Below are 21,212 nucleotides of genomic sequence, written 5' to 3' on the forward strand. Positions count from 1 at the left end.
CTAATAAAACTAGTTGAGAAAAGGGTTATCACTAAATTGCGAGAACTTGGCTCTAAAAATACGCTTCCTCGAAAACGAAGTTCGATATTTCATTGAGAATTATTAAATGAAAAGGCGGAAAAAGTGTGAGAACCAATCGTACCAATCACTTAGCTGACTTGTATACATTTATACCAATTTTTTTTAATTTTTCTAATATCTTTTTGGGACCTAAATTTTAAAGGCCCGAAGAGGCAAAAACCAATAATAAACGTAAGTAATAAAATATACTGTAGAAAATGTATCAACTTTTTAATAATGACAACTTTATAATAGAAACTTTTTAATAGAATGACAAGATTAGTTCAAACAGTCCAAGTTCTCAAATTTAGTTGTGACCGTAATGAATCATGGAATCTTGAATTGATAAAAGAAAAATCAAAAAAAGATTCTCAATTTCAAATTAAATACTCGCCGTTCATAAACTTGAAAATTGTCAGAATACTGAATGTTGCTTTCATTTTGATAAACTGAGTGATTAACGCGTAAATCGTCTAAATGTAAAGAGAAGCAAATTATCTAAAATTTATGGACACACACAACGCAAAAAATTAAATAATAATTTTTAGGGAGCTGAAGACTTTCTAAAACATCTGTACATCGCAAGCTCGTATATAGTCTTTTTCTACTGGGCTTTTATCAGCACTCATTAATTATAATACAAGCAAAATTTTTCGGTGCACTAAAAATATATTTAAAAATGTAAAACATTCATAATACAAAGAGTCAAACAGACAAAATCGAGCCTCAAATGGTGAAGCATATAAATGACAGAGAGGAACTGAAAAAAGATTTAAAAAAGTGTGTAACTAAAATACATGAAGATATATTATATAAATATTATATTAAAAAATATTACCAAAAAAAGTATAAAAAAGAAGGGAAGTAGGTAAAATGAGTTGAAAAGAAAAAATTTTGAAAATGAGTATATGAAGCGATTAGCGCTCATTATTATTACAATAAACCGATAACAGAAGTGTATGATTAAAAAAAAAATAATAATAACATAATAATACCAACCCGTTATTTGGGCGACAAGTCCGTAAGCGTGCGTCCCCTGTCCGCCGTCTACGAAACATTTTTCCAAGACATTTTGCTGCTTTCATTGTTTAGGTGAGTACTATTTAAAAACGCAAAGAAAAAAAATATGCAAAAAATAATATACTAATTATAATAATAATGACAATGTGGATTGACAAAAAAAATTGAGCGTGAAAAGAAACGTGTGTCCGTGAGCGAGAAAGTAGGGAATGAGTAGAATCATTAATGCCTGGACATTTTTTGACGATACTTTTTGAATCATTTTTCCATTCATAATTTTTCAATGTTATTACAAATATGCGTCTCTTGAGAAACGAACATTGGAGTGATCTGTAAGAAAAAGAGGATGTATTCTCTTCCAGACGTCTTTTCGAAATTGACTGATACGAATTATCATATATTGTAATTATCTTAGTTATAATTCTAGTTTTTAAGATGTTTGTAAAGCTAAAGAAGATATGAGGTTGATGATGTTTCAAAATTGTTTTGTTACCTGCATATATTATGTATGTTATTGTAACGCTGACATTATACTTCGTACCTTTTTTGTAACAGAACAATTTTGTATGCAATTTGCAATCGGTATGTTTCAAGTTTTTTTTAAATAAAGCTTTAGCTGAATTATAAACAAAAATTCAATTATGCATCTCTAACGCCAAAGTATTAGATGAAAATTTAAAAAAAAATATATCATATATATTATTATCCGATTATTCAAATAAATTTTGATCCAAAAGGAATGTGAATATACTCACAAAAAATCTTATTGATAATAAACGAAGGGCGTCGTCGTAATTATAATTGGCTCTGTACATATGACAGTTTTATAAATAATATTTAAAGAAAAAAGAATAAAAGAAACCTTATCTCAAGAGCCTTGTACCAGGTGCTGAATCCTAATCTTTAAAACGGCTAAGACAAAAAGTATATTCGCTTTCTAGTAGCTGGAAGCGAGTAAAGACGAGACTCTAGTACAAGTGCGAGTGAATGTGCTTGGGTGTGTATGTGAGTACATAAAAAAGTGCGAGATTTACGGTAAACGACAGCTGTAAATCAATTAAGACGATTTATAAGTGCGCAAAAACAGGCGCAGGCAAGCAAAGAAGTAGAAGGCGTAGTTGAGCGTAATGAAGATTTAAAAAGCATATACATGGCGCACTCAAAAAGCTCCGCCCAGCAACGGCATATTGCCTTAAGCCGGTGAGAGAGAAAACGATCAACACACGTACACACGCACGCACACACATACTCGAAAAGTCCATCGATTTAAAAAAAAAGCATAATGTATCTGCTGAAACTAATGAACGACGAAGATATAAATTGAGAGATCTCGTCTAAAAATCATAAATAAGTTGTTTAAGCCTGATGTGAATAACTTCGCGAATGAATTGAATGAATGCGAATTAAAAATTTAAAACAAACAAAAAAAGGCTTCGGCACTAAAAGAGCATTTAATCAATAGTAGACAAAATGCTTAGTGGAATATTAAAAAAAAAAAACAAAAAAACAGATAATTAAGAAAAAAAATCATTTTAAAAAAAATCTCATTGGCATGAGAAGGCATGAAATAAGATTGTAACTATTGATTGTAAGAAAATACAGATTAAATTAATGATGTTATTATGATGACAATTATTAAGATATTATGACTTTATCATCAATACTATTACAATAATATTACTCTATCATTATCATTATGATTTCATTACTGTCATTATTATTATAGTTATGATTATTATTATTAATGTTGTTATTATTATTGCATGATGCAAATGCGAGAAAGCGAATGTATGCAGTAAAAATAATTAAGAAAGAATATGCGAATGAGTGCGAGAGTGTAATTGGACGAAAGGATAACGGACGAATAGTTGAGAACGCATTTTAAGGACCCGAATGAGCGTCGTTAAATGCAATCCGAGAGAAACGAAAAGCTACATTGACTATGATACTGCATTTTCCATAAAAACAAGATATATTAATATTATATCAACGAGCATAGCCATTGCAATGAAAAATATAAACGGACTCGTGCGTGCGAATGTGACGAAAATGAACAGAAAAAAATGAAAGAGAGTAAGCGTAATATATGATAATTATTATACTAACACCGTGGTACACGTAAAGGCCATGAGAAAATGATTGAAGTGAGAGTAAGAATAAACAACTGCGATTAATATTTAGATGGAGAAAGTTAAGAAAAAAGAATAACTTATATTATTGTACATACGTTATATAAATATAATGTGTACCCGTATGACTGTCACGAATATATAATTCGGGGATCGATGCGAGAGACCCGAGCATGAATTTATGACAATTGCGATTATTACGATGATTGCGATGGTGACGACGAGGAGAGTTGGGAGGAGTATATGACGATGATTCAGACGACGGCGATGAATTTTCTCTGCTTATTGCGGATTCAAATAAAATTTGTGTATTATTAAGCAAAGATAAAAATGAAAAACAAGTTGTTGTCATTTCCTCTGTGTGTATTTGTGATTTGTCTCGACCTCGAAACCTTTTCCTGTCCCTCGTAGGGCGTCCAATATACATAATGCATGCTAATTAATCCTCGATGAATGAGGAGGCCAAATGTGTATCGGTTTTGCTATGCCAGCACGTTACGGGGGCTCGGAGCCTAGCAGCTATGATTAGTTGCTGGGCACAATGTGTCATGTCCGATTGCTGATCAATGAACTTGACGGAATAACAATAAATCCGACCTATTGTGATGGATTATCCTATTGTTTCTGAGTTATAGAGCCGCGATAAAATCGGTCATAATGTCGTTGATGAATGTTTCGTTAGCTGAATAATGCGGATCGCTTTGTTTAAAATTTTTGTCACGACCCTGTAGTGAAACTATTTATTTTTACCCATTCGACATCGGAACTTGAGCACCTTCATATGCGATGCAAATATTTCGTAGCAACGGCAAGATTTTCACAGGAATATTTTCAAAATACATTAATACACCTTCGCAAAACAATTTCATTTGATTTTTGTACTGTTGACGCCATCTAGAAGAAAGACGTTACAACTAGAAGTATTGATTTTTATTTGCAATTGATTTTAAGTTATTCAAATGGACTCTGCAATTTTCTTTAAACTCAAGAAAAAAATTTTGGTAAATATTTTTCTATTATCATGAAATATTCAGCAATGACGATGGTCGAACAATTTTATTCTTTAGAAGATAACGAAGCCAGCTAAAATAATTATTTTCGAACACATTTTGTGAGATTTTCACAATATATTTGTCTAAAAATCTACATAAATGTATTCATTTTATTGTTTTCTTGGCATCCTCTTTAATTTTTAGTTAAGTATCAAGTAGAAATCTCAAAAACGGTTTAAAAATTTTCATTCTGGCTTGACTTCGATATTTTTTTTCAAAGAACTATTTATACAATAAGCCTGCTGAGGACTACTGCATAATCTTACATTCAACTAAAAAAAGCTCATTGTGTAACGTTTTTACACATTAAAATTATGTAAGCTAAAAACGAACGGTACACTAAAAACGACTAAAAATGATTCAGTAGTAGTTAAAATGATAAAAGCTGAATCTACCTGTCCGACGCAGGAGACCTTTAAATATTAAATGCCATCAGCTGTTTGCGACGAGTCGCGATTTGCGAATGCGCAAGCAGCTGACACAATCCAAACACTGTGTCTGCGAATATAACCTGCAAAATTTTCGCAGAAGGACGATGGTTCAAGCAAATGCACGTCGGAAAAATCAGTTTGAAATTTATCGCTCGCACACGTGTCGCCTGTAATCATTGTTATTGAAAAACCGCTGGCTGAAGGAAAATTACAGGTCGCTTTTGTTTCACACGTGATCATTGATAATCATTACGCAACTTTGCGTAGAAAAGTTTATACTTATATAGGTGTAGTAAAAGTCAAAAGCTGCGAGAATGGAGCAAAATAACGAAAACACGGAGAATATGACAATAAATCGGGTGATACTTTTGTGCTGTGGCAAGTTTAATCCACCTACGAACATGCATTTGCGAATGTTCGGTAAGTGTATCGTTCGATGTTTGGCTATTTTTCGAAATAACATTCGCGAGGGTGTCGTTTTACTCATCAAATAAACATTGTTATTACGTCAAGTTTGGTTATGTTCATTGCTCTCATTGATAAATATAAGACTTTGGTAATGATCAATTTTGTTACTTTTTTATGTAAAATTTTTTCGATTTTAATTTGTTAACTTACGATTAATTTATTATTTCAAATTAAATATACGGCAATTTCCTAGTTAGTTATATTGTTTACGTTTTACAGAACGGGCAAGAGATCATTTGCACTCATTGAAGACTTATTCTGTTGTTGGTGGAATAATTGTACCCACTAATAATTTATCCAGTAGTAATATTAATGACTTGGCACATAATAAAACAAGATGTGATTTAATGGAACTAGCCGTCAAGTCCCATGATTGGGTGCGTTTGAGCAAATGGCATATCAGTCAAAGTAATTGGAAAACTTTGAAAGACACTGTATTATATCATCAGAATATATTAGATTCTTTTATAAATAATGATATTGACAATAATATAAATGATAAGGACACTGATTGGATACCTCCGAGTATAAAAAATAAAACAGATAATAGGCCGGTTAGAATAAAGTTACTTGGTAATTCTGATCTATTAGAAAGTTTTTCAGAGCCAGATTGGCCAGAAGAAAAGGAAGCGATGATAAAGATGATCAGATATGTTTCTGACCACCTTTCAGTACTTGAAGAGTTTGAATTAGTAATCGTTGAAAACGTTGGCTGTGATCTCAGTAAAATCGTCTATGAGTCCGATGTTCTTTACAAATTTATGGTAATTGCTTGAAGTATAATCGAATATAATGAAAAAAGTTATGTATTCACGAACGACGATTGTATTTTCAGCATAAAATTCACTTGGTCACTGAATGGATACCGTACGAAGGGAGCTGCGCCCGAGTTAGGCGAGCTTTACAACGCGGAGAGAGCGTCAAGTATTTCTTGCCGCAACCAGTTGTCAATAAGATAGACGAACTGCAATTTTTCCAAGTCCACAACTGGTCGAGGTACGTTGGATTATCATAAAATTCCACGCCACGAAACAAAAACTTCGAAATTCATCTCGTCTGGCGCGCGCACAATACCAAGCGGGAAGCTACGCCGCAAGCTCCATCTGATTCCCGCATGCGCGATGAACCCAACCGCAGGCGACGCTTAGCCTCCGCTTCGGCTCTATCAGTGTACGAACGAACCCCCTGGCTGGAGCGTTCAGTGCGCTCTAGCCGCTCATCCTCACATCACGCCAAAAAAACACACCGTCTCGTTTCGGGAACAAAACCACATCACAAGCTCACACACATACACAACCCAATACACGTAAACAAGAAGATACGCGCATTTTTTCATCCCTCCTACCCCAACAACATCTTCATGTAAGTTGTGCATAAAAGTGCGTGTGTTGTATTTTTTTAAACGTGTTGGTTTTTCTCTCACGCTTCACACGCTTACTGTCGTTTTTATTTTTGTCACCACACGCAATTGGCAATGCAGCAAGACTAAAGCGATCGCGGACCCATCAGCAAAAATGGACAAACTCGTCGGCCGGGTATTGTTGATGTCATGCGGAAGTTACAATCCACCAACTCACATGCACCTGAGAATGTTCGGTAAGTCACGCACGTACATCTAATAGCTATACACGTTTTAGTAACGCCAACTATCCACGTACGAGCATAGAAATTTCAAAAAAGCTTCGCGATAACGTGTGCGTGTGTGCTCCTCCGCTTTATAGACGTATAGTCTGTGTGCCTGTCTGCGGGTGCCTGTGTGCCTGTGTGTGCGAGAAAGAGAGTGCACTAGTAAGAGCCGGGAAAGTGTGTATACACGAGACGCGCGTCGGAGGGGGAAAAGGGATAGAAGAAAGAGAAGAGAGAGAGAGAGAGCGCGCATATAAGAGTTATATTAATCGATAGCGCACGCCTTTTAACGCGCGCGCGAGATATTGTTGCGAATGCTGATAACGCGTACGTATAAATATTATCGTTACGCGTCTCGTTTTTTTTTCTCGCGCACAAAAAGCACCACGACGCAATGTGTCACAAGCACAAATTCGTCGCATTCGTCGCAGCTGACAATGTTTGATATCTCGTGCCCCAATAACTCTCATCGAATTAGTACCGTTCACGTTCACGAACTGAAGATTCATCACCGCCGACCCGGAAAATATGCGATACTTTTGATTTATTCCACGCTCTTGAGATATCGCATAGTGAAGTCGAATACGTATCAAAACAAAAAATAACATAACATAATTAATGACACTGTCGCGCAACACCGAAATAAATTTATTTCATTCCGATCTTTTGCTTGCGGGATTGTACGAGGGGAAAAAGAAAATAGCCCGGAAAAACTCCCTGCTGTAGCCGAGATTATCTTTTCCCACGGTACATGTGCTTTTATCCCAGAACTATTATTATCGCAATAAAACATCCTCGGCTTATTATTAACCTTATATTTACGAGAGTATGCACGTTATCGTTATCATCGTCTCGTCCCTCTCTCTCTCTTTTCTCTCCCCATTACTGTAAGAGGCTTTGGCGGCTCGCGTGTTAAAAGGAAAATCATAATAAAAACTTCTTAGCCCGCGTATACGAGTTTGCGAGCTTGCAAGCTCTCTCGAACAATTTATCGAGTGTGTATATTTTCGAATAACGCGCTTGCTTTTTAACACGCTATCGAAGTATATAAAATTTATAATTAGCTCTCCCTCTCTTTCTTTTCTCGAGGCGTCGGATACAAAGTCACTCTCCCTGTATCTAGCTCTCGTTGCAAGTAGTTTACTTCGATTAGCCTCGCGAGGGTATATTTAAATATAAAGCGAATTTATGGGCTTAATACCGAATGCGCCTGCAGCAGCGTATATATATATATGTACATCTACTGCATCTTTATGTAACGCAGCAGCGGCGGCGGCGACGGTGGCAGTAGCACTAGTAGTAGCACTACAGTGTGAAAGTGGCGTGAATAATTCGATAGTAGTGTCTGAGACTGCCTAGTAAGTAAATCAAGTAGCGCCCATGTACGACGCGATTATTCCAAATCGCTTCCTTCCTCCCCCCCCTTGGCGCGAGCGCGAGAACGTCGTGCAGACGCCGCGAGCTTTAATTGAAATTTTTATTTTCTCTATCTTACCGCATATCGGGCAGCAGCACCTCGTGCCACATTTTCCCTTTCTCCTTCTTCTCTTTTTTTTTATGTTAACTAAATTAAGCCGCGCATCGCCGTTATTTTCATTTATTTTTTTTTTTAATCAACGAGGATCCAGGCAGGCAACGGTGCGAAGAAAAACCAACATCGGGAATTAACTCGTTATAATGTATCTCTCGTGCACTGTGCGCCACTGCTCTGTGTTGTTTTATGCTGTTTCGAGCCGCGCTCGCGGGCCGAAATACGTATATTTCACTCTACGACTCGTGCTCGCGCGCGCTCTCGCATACATACATGCGGAAACGCGATGCACATTAATCATCCGCCTTTTGCACGCGAATTTCTTCGTCCGAAAAATAAGAAAAATAAACGTCATTTGACTCTCTCTCTCTCTCTCTCTTTCTCTCTCCCGCTCTTGCCCTCTGTCTCTCTGTATCTCTCTGTTCTGTAAATATGGGTTTATAAGCTTACGTCGAGTATATGTGTCGTGTATAAAATCGAGCTTCAGATGCGCATACGTGTGCAAGTCTACTCGAGAGTCAAAGCTCTAAGCTTTTAAAAATTGTTGAAATACTCTTGTGTATATGTGCTCATGTGTTTCACAGCATAAAGGCAAATAAGCCCATCTCTCTCTCTCTCTCTCTCTCTCTCTTCCTCTCTCAATTTAACCGCAGGAGCAGCTAGAAATGTTCCAAATAATCTAGATTATTAATTCAGCTCGAGCTCGCGCCTCTCCCTTTTAGCAGCGCCCATACAACACACAGTTACGAAAGCTCGATGTATATAGTATACATTTATTGCAGAATTATATTTGCTACACATACATAGGTAGAAATACCAAAAGTATGAAATTCTCCCGATTCTCTCTCTCTCAGTAGTTACGCGCCATTTTCCCGTGAACTCGGGCACACGTATCTATGTGTACGGTAAACACGATTCCCCAATATTCACACCTGCATAGACGCGCCATACACACACGTCACGTTTCTCATCTGCCGTAGCAATGCAGCGTGACGTCAGCAAGAAGCAGCGTCAGAAAACAGCTTAAGCAGTTCTTTTTTTTTTCTTTATCTTGTATTATTTACACACGATCGAATTGATCTCATATCGGCCTTACTCTCTTTTCTCGTGCTCTCGGTGTATTTGTGCAAGTAGCGCGCTGCGAGAGGGACGATGATTTTTATTTTATTTTTTTTCTCACAAAAAAAAGTAAATAATAATAGAAGCTCCCTGCAGTCGTTATCTAAATCGTCTTCCTCTGCAGAAAATTGCCGTTAAAATTGTTACAGCCGTATCGATACGTAGTGCGCGTATGAATACGTTCATTTTCGATTCCAATTTTCGCTCGAAATTCAAAGAGGATGACGTGCTAAATTTTACATAAAAAATAAAAAGCTAGATAAAGGGAGATTCTTTTTAACATTACATTACACGTATGCAGATGGATGGTTGCATTCGCTCTTGACTTTTCAATGGAAATGCAGCAGTTATATATACGTATCTATGTGCGGGCGCGTTTATCCAAGCCTAGGAGTGTTACGGTATATTGCGATGAAACCCAACCCTTTTTTTCATTCATGCACTTTGCTAATAGGATTCTCATTGCCTGCGCGTGAGCACAGTTCATCTTCATACAAGTTAATGGTATCGCGGATATTTTTAGTTTGAGCCACCCTCGCACATCGCGAGTCTCCCTGCGGAATTATGGACTTTGGCTTTCAGTTAAGACGGTTTGTAATTTAATTCTTTTCAACTATCCTCTGTAACGAAAATGTAACTTTTTATTGTAAATCCCGAGGTATTCATACCAAAAGTTGAAGCAGAAATGATCTTCTTCGCGAGGCTTTGTATAAAAAAAAAAAAAAAAAAAAAACGGAGAGAAACCGCCGAAGAGCAGATTTTCCGTGACGAGAAATGTGACCCGTAAAAACATAATATAATTTGCAAAGTTCGCGAGCGTAAAAAAAGTAAGAACGTTCGTAAAAAAGGTCGCCTTTCTCGTTTTTACGCAGATTTTATTTATTCATAGTACGGTGAAAGATTAAAACATCATTAGCTGACCGTGGTGCATTTACAAGATGAATCAAGCTCTAGGCCAGTTCGGAATTTAGCCTTTGCCGGGGAAAACTAATTTCAAAGCTTCCACTGTCTTATACGTGCGGTATTTTACATTTTTCTCTCCCCTCAAAGACACGCCTGTGGTATGCTCCATATAAGCTTCAATGGAGTTTGCAAAGGAAAAAGAAAGAGAGCTCGAGATTGACTATATCTCGGAAGCGAGCACCGACAGTGGTCGTCATTGGTTAATTGGCTTCCCGTTTAAATTACCTCGACGGACTTTTCTCGCCTTCGACATTATAAGGCTGATTTATTATTGGCAAAAGTCGTTCATTTTTCAGCATCGGTGTAATTGATTTTTGACGTCATGAGCGCAGAGAAAAAGTAACTCTTGCAATCTTTTCATCGCAATAAAATTTCAATGCGATTTCATCCCTTTTGATATTGTTATAAATGTACTTGACTCGACGCGCGGGCAGCGCGCACGTCTCGGGCACAGGTATGGATTTTTTCCTTTTGAAATTTTTTGCCTTTTATATAAACGACAGACGCACGAGGCAACTGCATGCACATTGCGCGAGCTTGCTGGGCCATGGCTTTGTATTACAGTAGTCATTTTTATTGAATCTTTTTTCCCAAAGTGTGATAAAAACGTTGCAGCGTAATAACATTTTTGAGTATCTCATCCTTGCGCGAGCTGCTGCTGCTCTCTCACGAGTTGATGGAAAAAAGTTGATATAAGGCAGAGAGGTAATCAAATGCATGGCTGAATCGAATAAAGCATATTCCCGCATAGACGCCAATCCATAAATACAGTTCCGAAAAACATTTCGCTAGTAAAAATAAGGAAGAATAAAAAAACGACGAAATAAGAAGACGGAAATATTCAAATGACACGATATAGCTTTTTGCGGATGCAGCGAAACTTTGAGCTGAAAAGCAAAGAAAAAAGAGAAGAAGAAAAGAAGTAACGGCGTACATAGCAGGGCGCACAAGACAAATATACCGAGACTCGGTGCGCGCGGCGTACAACAATGTTACACAGGGTCGTTTTACGTATAACTGAATAATGCATTATTGCAAGTGTGCGCCGCCGCCGCTGCTGCTGTTATACGTGAGAAATTTTTCTTCTTTTCGGGCCGGTTGCGCGGCGCGCACTCGCCTGGTGCACAAAAACGGGCGCGCAGTGCGGGGGCCGAGACATCCGAAAGCAAAGAGCAAAAAGAGTTAGAGGTTGAGACTGGTTGTTCAGCGAGATATCATATACATACGTACGTATATATGAATTCAAGAGAAACGGAGAAAGAGTAATGAAATGGAGCAATCTGGGAAAATTTTCATTTCATTTTATATTTTGTTGTTGTTTTTTTTTTATCGATAAATCAACGGGCCGGAGCGCAAATATCCTCTCCGTGATGAATTTCAAATGCTCATTATTAAACTCGGGCGCTGCGTTGCGCTGCACCGGACACTCGGAAAAACGAATGAAAGTTTTATCGGATTGGTATCCGCACATACGCGCGCGTGTTTGCAAAATTCGAGTCATATATGCATATAGAGCTTTCGGCGCGCAACTGTGCACATTATTGATGAAAGTTAAGCCGCGTGCGTATACACGCGCGTTTAGCCGCATCATTTATGAATCCTTTACCGTATGTGATTTTTATCCCGGCGTATATTTAAAAAATAATAAACACACTCGAGCTATATTGCATCCTACGTATAGTCAGGTATGTGCCAGAGCGTATAACGTATAAGAGCCCACGACGTACACTATGCGTCATTAATACAGAGTAAGCAATTACACTTTGCTCGCGCCCCCGTGCCACAAACTTCGTATGTGGGTGTGTGTGCGTGCTTGCGTCTGGCAGTAGCATAATAATTTCCTCTCTACCCGAAAGCGCCACCGCCGCCGCTCTCGAAGTTAAACATCGGCGCGAAGCTGCCGGTAACACACACACACACACAGACACACACACACAAACATCTAGCCTCTCCCCGAGTTAATCAGCTCTCGCTTACATAATGCACGACGATCGCTCTGGAGCGCGCCTCGAAGCTTGCGTATACGTATGTACGAGGGGATACGCGCATTCCATCCAACTAATGATAACTGCAACGACGAATGCTCAGGCGCGCGCGCGTAAATTAACCATAGATAACGCAGCTGTGTGCGCCAGACATGGCTCGCTCATGAGCACGAGAGAACTTTGAGAATTTCAAAATTTGTTTCCTCGACGGATTATGGGTTTATAATGTACCGTCGTCGACCATTTTCGGGATGAAACAGAGAGTGAGATAAGAATCTCGGCTTATGTCGCGCAACCGTAATGATGAAGATGATTTTGAGATGGGTGAGCCGAAGAACAATGACGTTTTATTGTGCGTACGTGTGTGTATGCGTGTATGTATGTGCTAGTTGACAATATAAAAAAAAAAAAGGAAAAATGTATTTTTACCCTTACAAGTGCCAAGAGTGTCGTTATTGTTGGTGGCCCAAACAATAGAGTGCCTCGCTGCGCTCTGTCCCCAGAGTTATTCTCTCCGCGTGCTGCATGCTGTGCTATATGTATATAATGTACATAATGTCTCCCACTCTTGCTCTCTCTCCTTTTCCACCTTTTTCACCCACTGCCCCCTTCTGACGTCCCAGATTAAGCACTTATCTGCCTTTTTCAAAAGTTTCGAGTACGGATATTTTGAAGTGTAGCCGCGCTTTTGCACACCGAGCTTTGGAATATAATTGGAATGAAATTCCTACGAGAGCGGCTCGCCGCACCCGGACGACTGTTTATATTGCATCGACCTCTACCCTCTCCCCACTTTTATGAACTTCTTTTTTTTTTCAAATCCCTCGACCGCAGTGAACATTAATTTTATTTTCTAACGAATTTAATTTTCTTCTTTTTCTCTTTGTGTGTTTGCGCAGAGCGAGCCCGTGACCATCTGCACAAGCTCGGCACGCACGTAGTCGTCGGCGGCGTGATATCGCCCGTGCACGACGACTACGGCAAAAAGGACTTGGCCAAGTCGAAGGACAGATGCGAGATGCTGAGATTGGCCCTGGGCGACAGCGACTGGATCCGACTGAGCACTTGGGAGACGCAGCAGAAGGGCTGGACGAGGACACGGGCGAGCCTCGAGCACCATCAGCGCTGTATCGATTCCTGGATCAATCAGGACGACGCCAATAATAGCAACTCACCCGCCCAAAACAATCAAACGAGCGAACAAGACGACGATCTCAAATGGATACCCGAGAAGGTGAGGAGCAACGAGCCCGACGAGACGCAGGAGGTGCAAATAAAGCTTCTCTGCGGTGGCGATCTGCTCGAGAGCTTCAGCAAGCCGGGTCTCTGGGACGAAGCAGATGTAAGTTTTCACTCTGTATAATACACAAAACTTGCCTGGGCGCTCGACGAGAGCCTTTGACGCGTTATTTTTTGTTTGTTTATATACTCTTTTTTTTCGTCCTCTTAATTCTACCGTGCACTTCTGAGACAAAGTCTCGGACAGCTGTTACTGCTCTCGCAGTGCCACGCGCCCGCGCACACATATATTATAAGCTTTGAAAAATAACGCCGCAGAAAGTTTACTTTGTCGCAAGTATAAAGCACACACACGTGCACGTAAGCGCGCGCGGTCACATGTACTCCTTGTTGATGCTGCTGCTGCTGCTGCTGCTCTGTGTCCTCGACTTTGTTTTTACTGTATATATATGCGCACCGTGTGTACACATACTTGTCCCTTTGCAAGCTTGAAGCACCAGGGACACGACGACGACGACAACGACAACGTCGAGTCGAGGACGACGCAAGGAAAAGGAAATTATGTGTTGTCGCGCGGGGAATGTAAGCCATCCGCTAAATCCTATTGTCCTTTTAAATGATTCCAACGGAGAGAGCCGACTCTTTTGCGAGTTTATATGCGCACCAAATTTAATGCACTGGTTTTTGTGAGCGCGAATACTTTTCCGTGAATGAAAAAAAAGGGGCGAGAGAGAGAGAGAGAGAGAGAGAAGAAATGTATATCACGTCGATCGCTCGCTACTGCCTTCCGGGCTCGCGCGACACAATTATTTCGTCGAATCGTTGCCTCGTATATATACAGCGATTTAGAATTAAAAACGTTTTCGCCCTGTTTTACGAAACTGCGACCGCAACTGCGACTGCATCGATCGATAAAATATAATCTCGTAACGCTTGTTATTTTGCTTTATGTTTCTCGCTTCGCACAGATTGCAGAAATAGTCGGACGCTACGGCCTTATCGTCATCACGAGGGAGGGCTCCAACCCCTACAAGTTTATCTACGATTCCGATGTACTTTCTAAGCATTTGGTAAGTTACTCGTACTATACACGCTATAACTACTACCACTACTACTAGTATTGCGCGACGTCTCGTACATAAAACTTTCATATCTCGCCGCGGAAAAACGAAAGTTTTTTCTTCCAGCGCGCGAATATAGAAGAAAAACATCTTGCACGATTTTCTCTGTGTGTGTAGTGTGTTTGTAAGTTTTTTCATTTTTTTTTCTTTGCTTATATTTCGTCTTTCTTTCTCTCTTTCATCGCAGCACAACATACAGATAGTTACCGAGTGGATCCCCAACGAGGTAAGTTCGACGAGGATAAGGCGAGCCTTGAAGCGGGGCGAGAGCGTCAAATACCTGCTGCAAGACCCGGTGATCGACTACATCTATAGGGAGAGCCTTTACGACGCTCACAAGCCCTCCACCATGTGAGTCGATAAAGCACAAAAAAAAAGAAAAGACCAAATCAAATCGATTTATGTATTTTTTTTCTTCTCTTGATTCCACAAGTCGAGTCTTCCAGACTATTTTGTTTGTACAAAAAAATTTTTATTTTCTTATGTAATTGTTAAGCTTAATAGAAATGCAATAATAGATAAGATAATTTAGTTGCCAAAACAATGAAATAAAGTGTCAAATTTATAATGTTTACATCACTTTTTTGAATTTTGAATTTTGACAAAAAACAAAAAAATCACATTTTCACGCTGCTCCCTCGGCAATCTCGTCTCGTGTGCGTCAACCGACGACGATGGCGTGCGTCATCAATCTCCATCTCGCATCACGCATCGCAACACCAAAGTAAGTTGGAATTATCTTCTAATTATTCCTCGACTGACTGTCTTGACGACGCGACGTACGAGCACAACGACGACATCGACGACGACGACGACGACGACGACAATGCCTTTCTCGCGACGCCGTCGCCGAGCGACGTGACGATGCAGGAGCAAACGAGTTCCACTCGTGCGATAGCGACAGCAGCGACGACAGATTGCACGGAAAAGAATCTTCCAAGCAACAACAGCAAATCGCTGTCGACCACGGACGCCGACACCGAATTAGCGCGCGAGAAATTTTTCCGCAGCCTCGTCAACGACTCGCTGAACTTCGTCGAGTCGTCGACGGCCTCGTCGCTGCTGCTGCTGCAACAGACGAGCCGGGACGCGCTGAGCCTGCTCGACACCACGTTCAATAGCCAATTGGAGCTGCCGAGCAGCGCCAGGGCGCGCAACGAGCTGCTGGCATTCGAGGACACGACCATGACGACGACGACGACCGAGAGCGAGCTCGCCACCCTCTGCGGCGACAACACCTACAGCGACGATCGTGACGACGTCGACGACGACGACGACGACGACGCTCTCTCCATCACGTACGAAGAGAGCTCGGACGACATCAACGAGCTCTCCGTGAAAACGAGCAAAGACAGAGATAACGTTCTCCCGGAGGAACTGGCTGCTGCTGCTGCTGCTGCTGCTGCTAGTAGTAGTAGTAGTGGTACTGGTAGTAATATCAAAGGCGGCGGCGACGACACGAATGTCAATAGCTCGGCACTGCCACCGCAGCCTGCGCCGTCGAGCTTTGAGCCATTAGACGACTCCAACGAGCAGACCGCCAAGTTTGAAACAAATTTAGAGATCGATGGCAAGTATCTCAAGTCGCTGGTCAGCACGAAAAAGTCCGCCAAAAAGATAGACGACGAGGAATCGCCCAAGTCCGACGGCAAAGAGATAAAAGGGAATGAGCCACAGCCACAGCAGCAGCCACAGCAGCCCGTGGACGAGTCGAAAAAGTGGAGCGAAAAGTTGTTCGACGAAGATTTGAGCTACATCAAGAGACTCAGACTGATTATCAACAAGCCCATAGATGCCCAGGTGGTGCAGCAGCGTCAATTGCAGGGCAGTCTCGACTCGATAAATCTGAAAAACGAAAATACCTTGGTAATGAGACGCGCCACGATCGAGTCGATGTCGAAAAAGTCCAAGAGCTTCGAGTCCATCAAGCGCAATCCTCAGCCCCTTCCGATCGACGAGAACGACGACGACACGGTGACCGTCGCCCCCGTTGCGACGGGAAGATTCAAATCCGACAGCACTTCTCAACTGATAACGCTGCCCGATCTAGATACTCAGACCGAGGATTACTGCATGTGCTGCTTGGCGGCGGACGAGCTGCAGCAGCAGCAACAGCTGCAGGCCTCGAGCACCGAGCTTTTTTATACGATGCGCTCGAACCTGAGCTCGCCCGACTCCACCGAGTGCGACATCTGCAGCTCGTGCAACTTGCGCGACTCCACCGAGGCATTGAACAACAAGTCCTCGGACTTGCAGGCCGTCGCCCAGAGCCTCCACGAGAACACCGAGCTGTGCGAGATCTGCGGCGAGCCGGCCACGAGCGCCGAGGAGATACTCACGGACGAGCAGCCCGCGTCGCTCGGTTACTTGGCCGTCGATCGACACGCGGCGCCTCTGGGCCTGCCCAAGGCCAAATCGGTCATGGAGATCAGTCGGGGCTTCTACAGGATGTCGACCTTCGACGAGGATCGCTACGGCGTCGACGTCGATAACGTCGGCGGCCTCGGGGACTGCAAGCTCAGAGCTTCGCTGGACGTCTGCAACAAGCCGGAGCCGCTCTACGTCAACGTCATTCCGAGGCACCAGCTGATAGAGCACCACAGGTCTTCGAGACTGAGAGCCGAGCAGCCGAATCACGAGCAGTCTGCTTTCCGATGCGTGCCGAGGGACGAACAGCAACAGCAGCAGTCCATGTCTCGCAGTCTCAGCATAGGCGGGCATCGTCGACTGAGCCGTCGTGGCTCCTATCCCAAGAAAAACAACGTCGTCGACCGACAGCAGGAGAAGCGCCGATTCTCCTCGGTCGACAATCTCCAGAATCGCACGTCGTTCCGCACCAGCGGCGAAAAATTCTCGCGCTCGCGCGACAACAGATTCATGACGTCGGCCGACAGCATCAAGCCGAGAACGTCGCGCAGCCGATCGCTGCGCAGGTCGGCCGACAACGTCGGAAGGTTCTGCTCGTCGGGCGACAATCTCGACTCGCTGGAGGAAACGGCGGACACGGACGAAAACGGAGCTACGACGACGACGACCACGACGGACGGCGAGAAATGCACGAGGCTGAAAATACGCGACAGTGACATGATCAAAATGATACTGACGAAGCACGGTATTAAGATAATAAGCCAGAAGGAGACGGTTTTATAGGGCGAGGATATGGGCAATTCCGGTGACGAGATTATTTTGTAGTGCTCTCTAGTTACTTTTTTAATTGACGTTATTTTGTAAAATTACCGCTTTTACCTAGCTGACTTTATTCATATCAAAGGATTGAATTGTTGATTATATTCAAGATCTCCAAATGCATATCTCAAGCCACTGCTGAAACGACATTTGCTATTTTACGGTCCAGTGATCATAGATACAATTTTTATCTTCCCACAAACAAAGTACTTCCAAGCAAGAGTTGCCAAATACTTGATTAAATTAAGCCAAAATGAACAACTTTGTCTTTCCCCAAACTTTTTGAGAATTTACATTTTTATAAATATTATATCTACCTTAATATCGCATTGATTTAAACTTTAAACTCATAGCTTCAAAGTCGGTAATTTTACAAGATGCGCATGAATGAATTTTGAAATTGCCCATGTCAAATTTCATTTGCTTCCGATAATATAGGAATTTAAAATTAAAAATCTATTTTTAACTTAGATAAAGAGAATAAATATTGATGAAGCATGTGTACAAAGAATATAAATTGATATGAACATAGTATATATAATACTGATTTATGCATTAGCAAATAGATGTTGATAGTTTGACAGGTTTTAATGCAAAAAACTAGATTATACGTAAGTACAAACATTTTAATTTACTGTCAGATCCGACTCAATGCTTGCAGTTTTTAACTTGAAAACAATTTTTACGCTTACGAGAAAAAAAAGTTAACTATGAAAAAAGGAAAACGAGTTTATATAACGCATTGATACGATGAAAAAAATTTTAAAGATGTTACGTAACTTTTGTAATTTTAATGAAATCATAGAGTATCCTATGAGTTTGCAGCTGGCTGTTCTTACATTTAGAGCTGTGAAGTATGATAAAATAGATGTAAAAAATAAAATTAAACGCATAAATTTTATTGAGCCAAGAATCGGGTGCGCGGAGAATATTCACAATTTGCCAAACATGTGCCAAGCATCAGTCTTGTGTGCAAGATGCAAACGTTTTCCAAGATTAAAATATATAGAAATATATATACTGAACGTATGGAATACTAAAACTTTTAGTGTTACATGACAATCCTGAAAAAAAGTGTCAATATTTGATTCTTAGACGCGGTTAGAGGCATGTATAAATATTGCATATGCGACATGTGTAGTAACTTTCATGGGTTGGTATACATTTCACGTTCGCGAACAAAGCATTATTAATAAATGTATATGAAGCATGAATGTATATTTGTGCAGGATACGTAATTGCAGGAAATTTACTTGGCGAAAAAAATGTACCCTGAAAAATTTTTTCCAGTAGATGTCATGTTACAAACTCAATTAACTTTCAAAATTTGCACAAGCATTCGTATAGTTTTTAACTCAATTTGACGCAATAAATTGAAAAGTAAAATTGAAAATAGGCCTCGGAATTTCCCTTTACATTTAAAAATTTAGATGTATAAAAAATAAATGAACTATTGAGTGTGTAAACTATATCAAGAAAGATTTAAATGTTAGTTTTAAAAAAAATGGAACTACGTTGTTACAAAGTTTACTATTGTTCATTAGAATCCATTATCAAGTAGAAAAGACGAGACAGAAAACTAAAAGTCAATTTCGCCTTTTTCGTATTAACAAAAACATTGTGGCTATGACCGATGGCTTTTTTACGATAAGTGATGCTACTGAGATTCCATCGGAAAAATGGTGAAAATTGACTTCAGCTGACAGAACGACGCACCATTATTCCTTCCTTCTTTGCACACTTTTCAATGCCCTTTGCATCTATCTGTTCGACCTGTAAATGTGTTGTTTTCATAATATAATTTTCGAAATATTTACGAATATACCAAATCCAAAGCTAAAATAAGCGAAACGTCGAAAAAGATAAAATTTCAAATACGAACTCTGCATGATTGTTCGTTTATAGTTAATTAATCAATTATTTCCTTTTATCGTTCATAACCGGAATGATTGTTTGAATTTTTGTTCTCGCATAAAAATATCTCCGAAGGGTATACTGAAAATTCTGCAATCAATTACTATCAGGCTGCGGCCCGGTATTTTCTCGACCGACGAAATTTCTGCCCGAGCACGAAGACTGTACAATATGTTCGAAGCCAATGCTCCATACTGTTTTTGTATCATGTGCAGGCGTATCACGTGTATCAAACGGTCAACGAAACAAAAAACCATTCCTCGTTCCGCTGTAATGTTTGTGTACATGTGTACACTTACACGCTTCACTCGAGCATTTTCAACGATACGCTAAATAATATCAATTTCAAGTCCACAACTTATCCAATTTCAGTATACCCTTTGTATAGCTATATATAAATTGAAAAAAAACCTGCTACGATTTATTTGCACAGCAGCTGACGAATTTTCGACGCTTTTCGCGTCGTGCGAATTTTTCTTCTTCTTTTTTTAGGACGTCGAGGTCACGTGCCGACTTCCGTTCGACAATTGGTCGACAGGATCATTGGGGAGGTAGCACGAACGCCAGTTATCAGTCTCGCGCCTAAAAAGCCTGAGGTCAAGAAAAAAGAGGAAATCCGCTCTTACGAGAAGAGAAAGATTAAAATTTTACACGATAATGACGTCTTAGAATTTGCCTTTAAGATACGAATTTGAAAATAAATTTTCAAACGAAATTTGTAGATAATTAGGGTCATCATTTCACTAGAACATTGTTTGCGTATTTCCCATGTTTCGTCTTGAAAAAAAAGTATACCCTCGTCATCGTGCATGAGATCAAATTAACATATGTCACGTGTTGTAAATGTTTGTAACATAATATTATAACAGGGCGTACATGACGTAAATAATGAATGCCAGAATTTCAAAAGAATGATGTGAATGAATTATGTAAACAAGATGAAAAAAAATCAGAGCATTTAATAAAAATAAAATATTTATAAATGGAAGTACGAAGTACATTTTTTACAATTCAAAATACATATAAGTTTTTTCTATATTAATATTATTTTTATTTTATTAAAAAAATATTTTTTCTGTAACATATAAAGATTTACTTTGGATTGAAATAAGATGAACAACGTTAACAGTTGACCGAGCATGATTTTTGGCAAACCATAGATTTAAAAAAGAAATTCTTGAAAACTATAAAATTAAAATTTAAAATTTGTGTTTTGTTATTAAATTTGGGTTAATTTGATTTTCGTTAATCAACTATACTACATTATATATCAATAATTTTGGCTTAAATGCGTGAAAATTAACAAACTTTTTTTTATATATTCTTCTTCTATTTATATATTAGTCAAAAATAATTGTCAGACACTTT

At 39.9% G+C, this 21,212-nt stretch overlaps 1 protein-coding gene across 2 annotated transcripts; it reads left to right on the forward strand.

Moving 5' to 3' along the window:
- Positions 1 to 4,732: 4,732 nt before the first annotated feature.
- LOC106649709 lies at positions 4,733 to 20,796 on the forward strand. 2 transcript variants are annotated; one of them, XM_014367283.2, is made up of 8 exons: positions 4,733 to 5,112; positions 5,380 to 5,924; positions 5,996 to 6,156; positions 6,641 to 6,756; positions 13,284 to 13,726; positions 14,592 to 14,693; positions 14,932 to 15,095; positions 15,470 to 20,796. In XM_014367283.2, exons 1-8 carry the CDS (start codon positions 5,007 to 5,009, stop codon positions 17,892 to 17,894), a joined length of 4,062 nt encoding a protein of 1,353 aa, XP_014222769.1. In that variant the 5' UTR covers positions 4,733 to 5,006; the 3' UTR covers positions 17,895 to 20,796. The 2 variants fall into 2 exon arrangements, with proteins under 2 accessions (XP_014222769.1, XP_014222771.1); XM_014367285.2 differs by lacking the exons at positions 4,733 to 5,112; positions 5,380 to 5,924; positions 5,996 to 6,156 and adding an exon at positions 6,209 to 6,522.
- The last annotated feature ends 416 nt before the right edge of the window (positions 20,797 to 21,212 follow it).

This window comes from Trichogramma pretiosum, unplaced genomic scaffold (assembly GCF_000599845.2).
Source record: "Trichogramma pretiosum strain Unisexual culture from Peru unplaced genomic scaffold, Tpre_2.0 scaffold43, whole genome shotgun sequence".
Classification (NCBI taxonomy): Eukaryota; Metazoa; Arthropoda; class Insecta; order Hymenoptera; family Trichogrammatidae; genus Trichogramma; species Trichogramma pretiosum.

Coding starts and splice junctions, on each gene's coding strand:
- LOC106649709 (XM_014367283.2), top strand. CDS start 5,007: ATGGAGCAAAATAACGAAAACACGGAGAATATGACAATAAATCGGGTG. Junction 5,113..5,379: donor CATGCATTTGCGAATGTTCG/GTAAGTGTATCG, acceptor TACGTTTTACAG/AACGGGCAAGAGATCATTTG. Junction 13,727..14,591: donor GTCTCTGGGACGAAGCAGAT/GTAAGTTTTCAC, acceptor CGCTTCGCACAG/ATTGCAGAAATAGTCGGACG.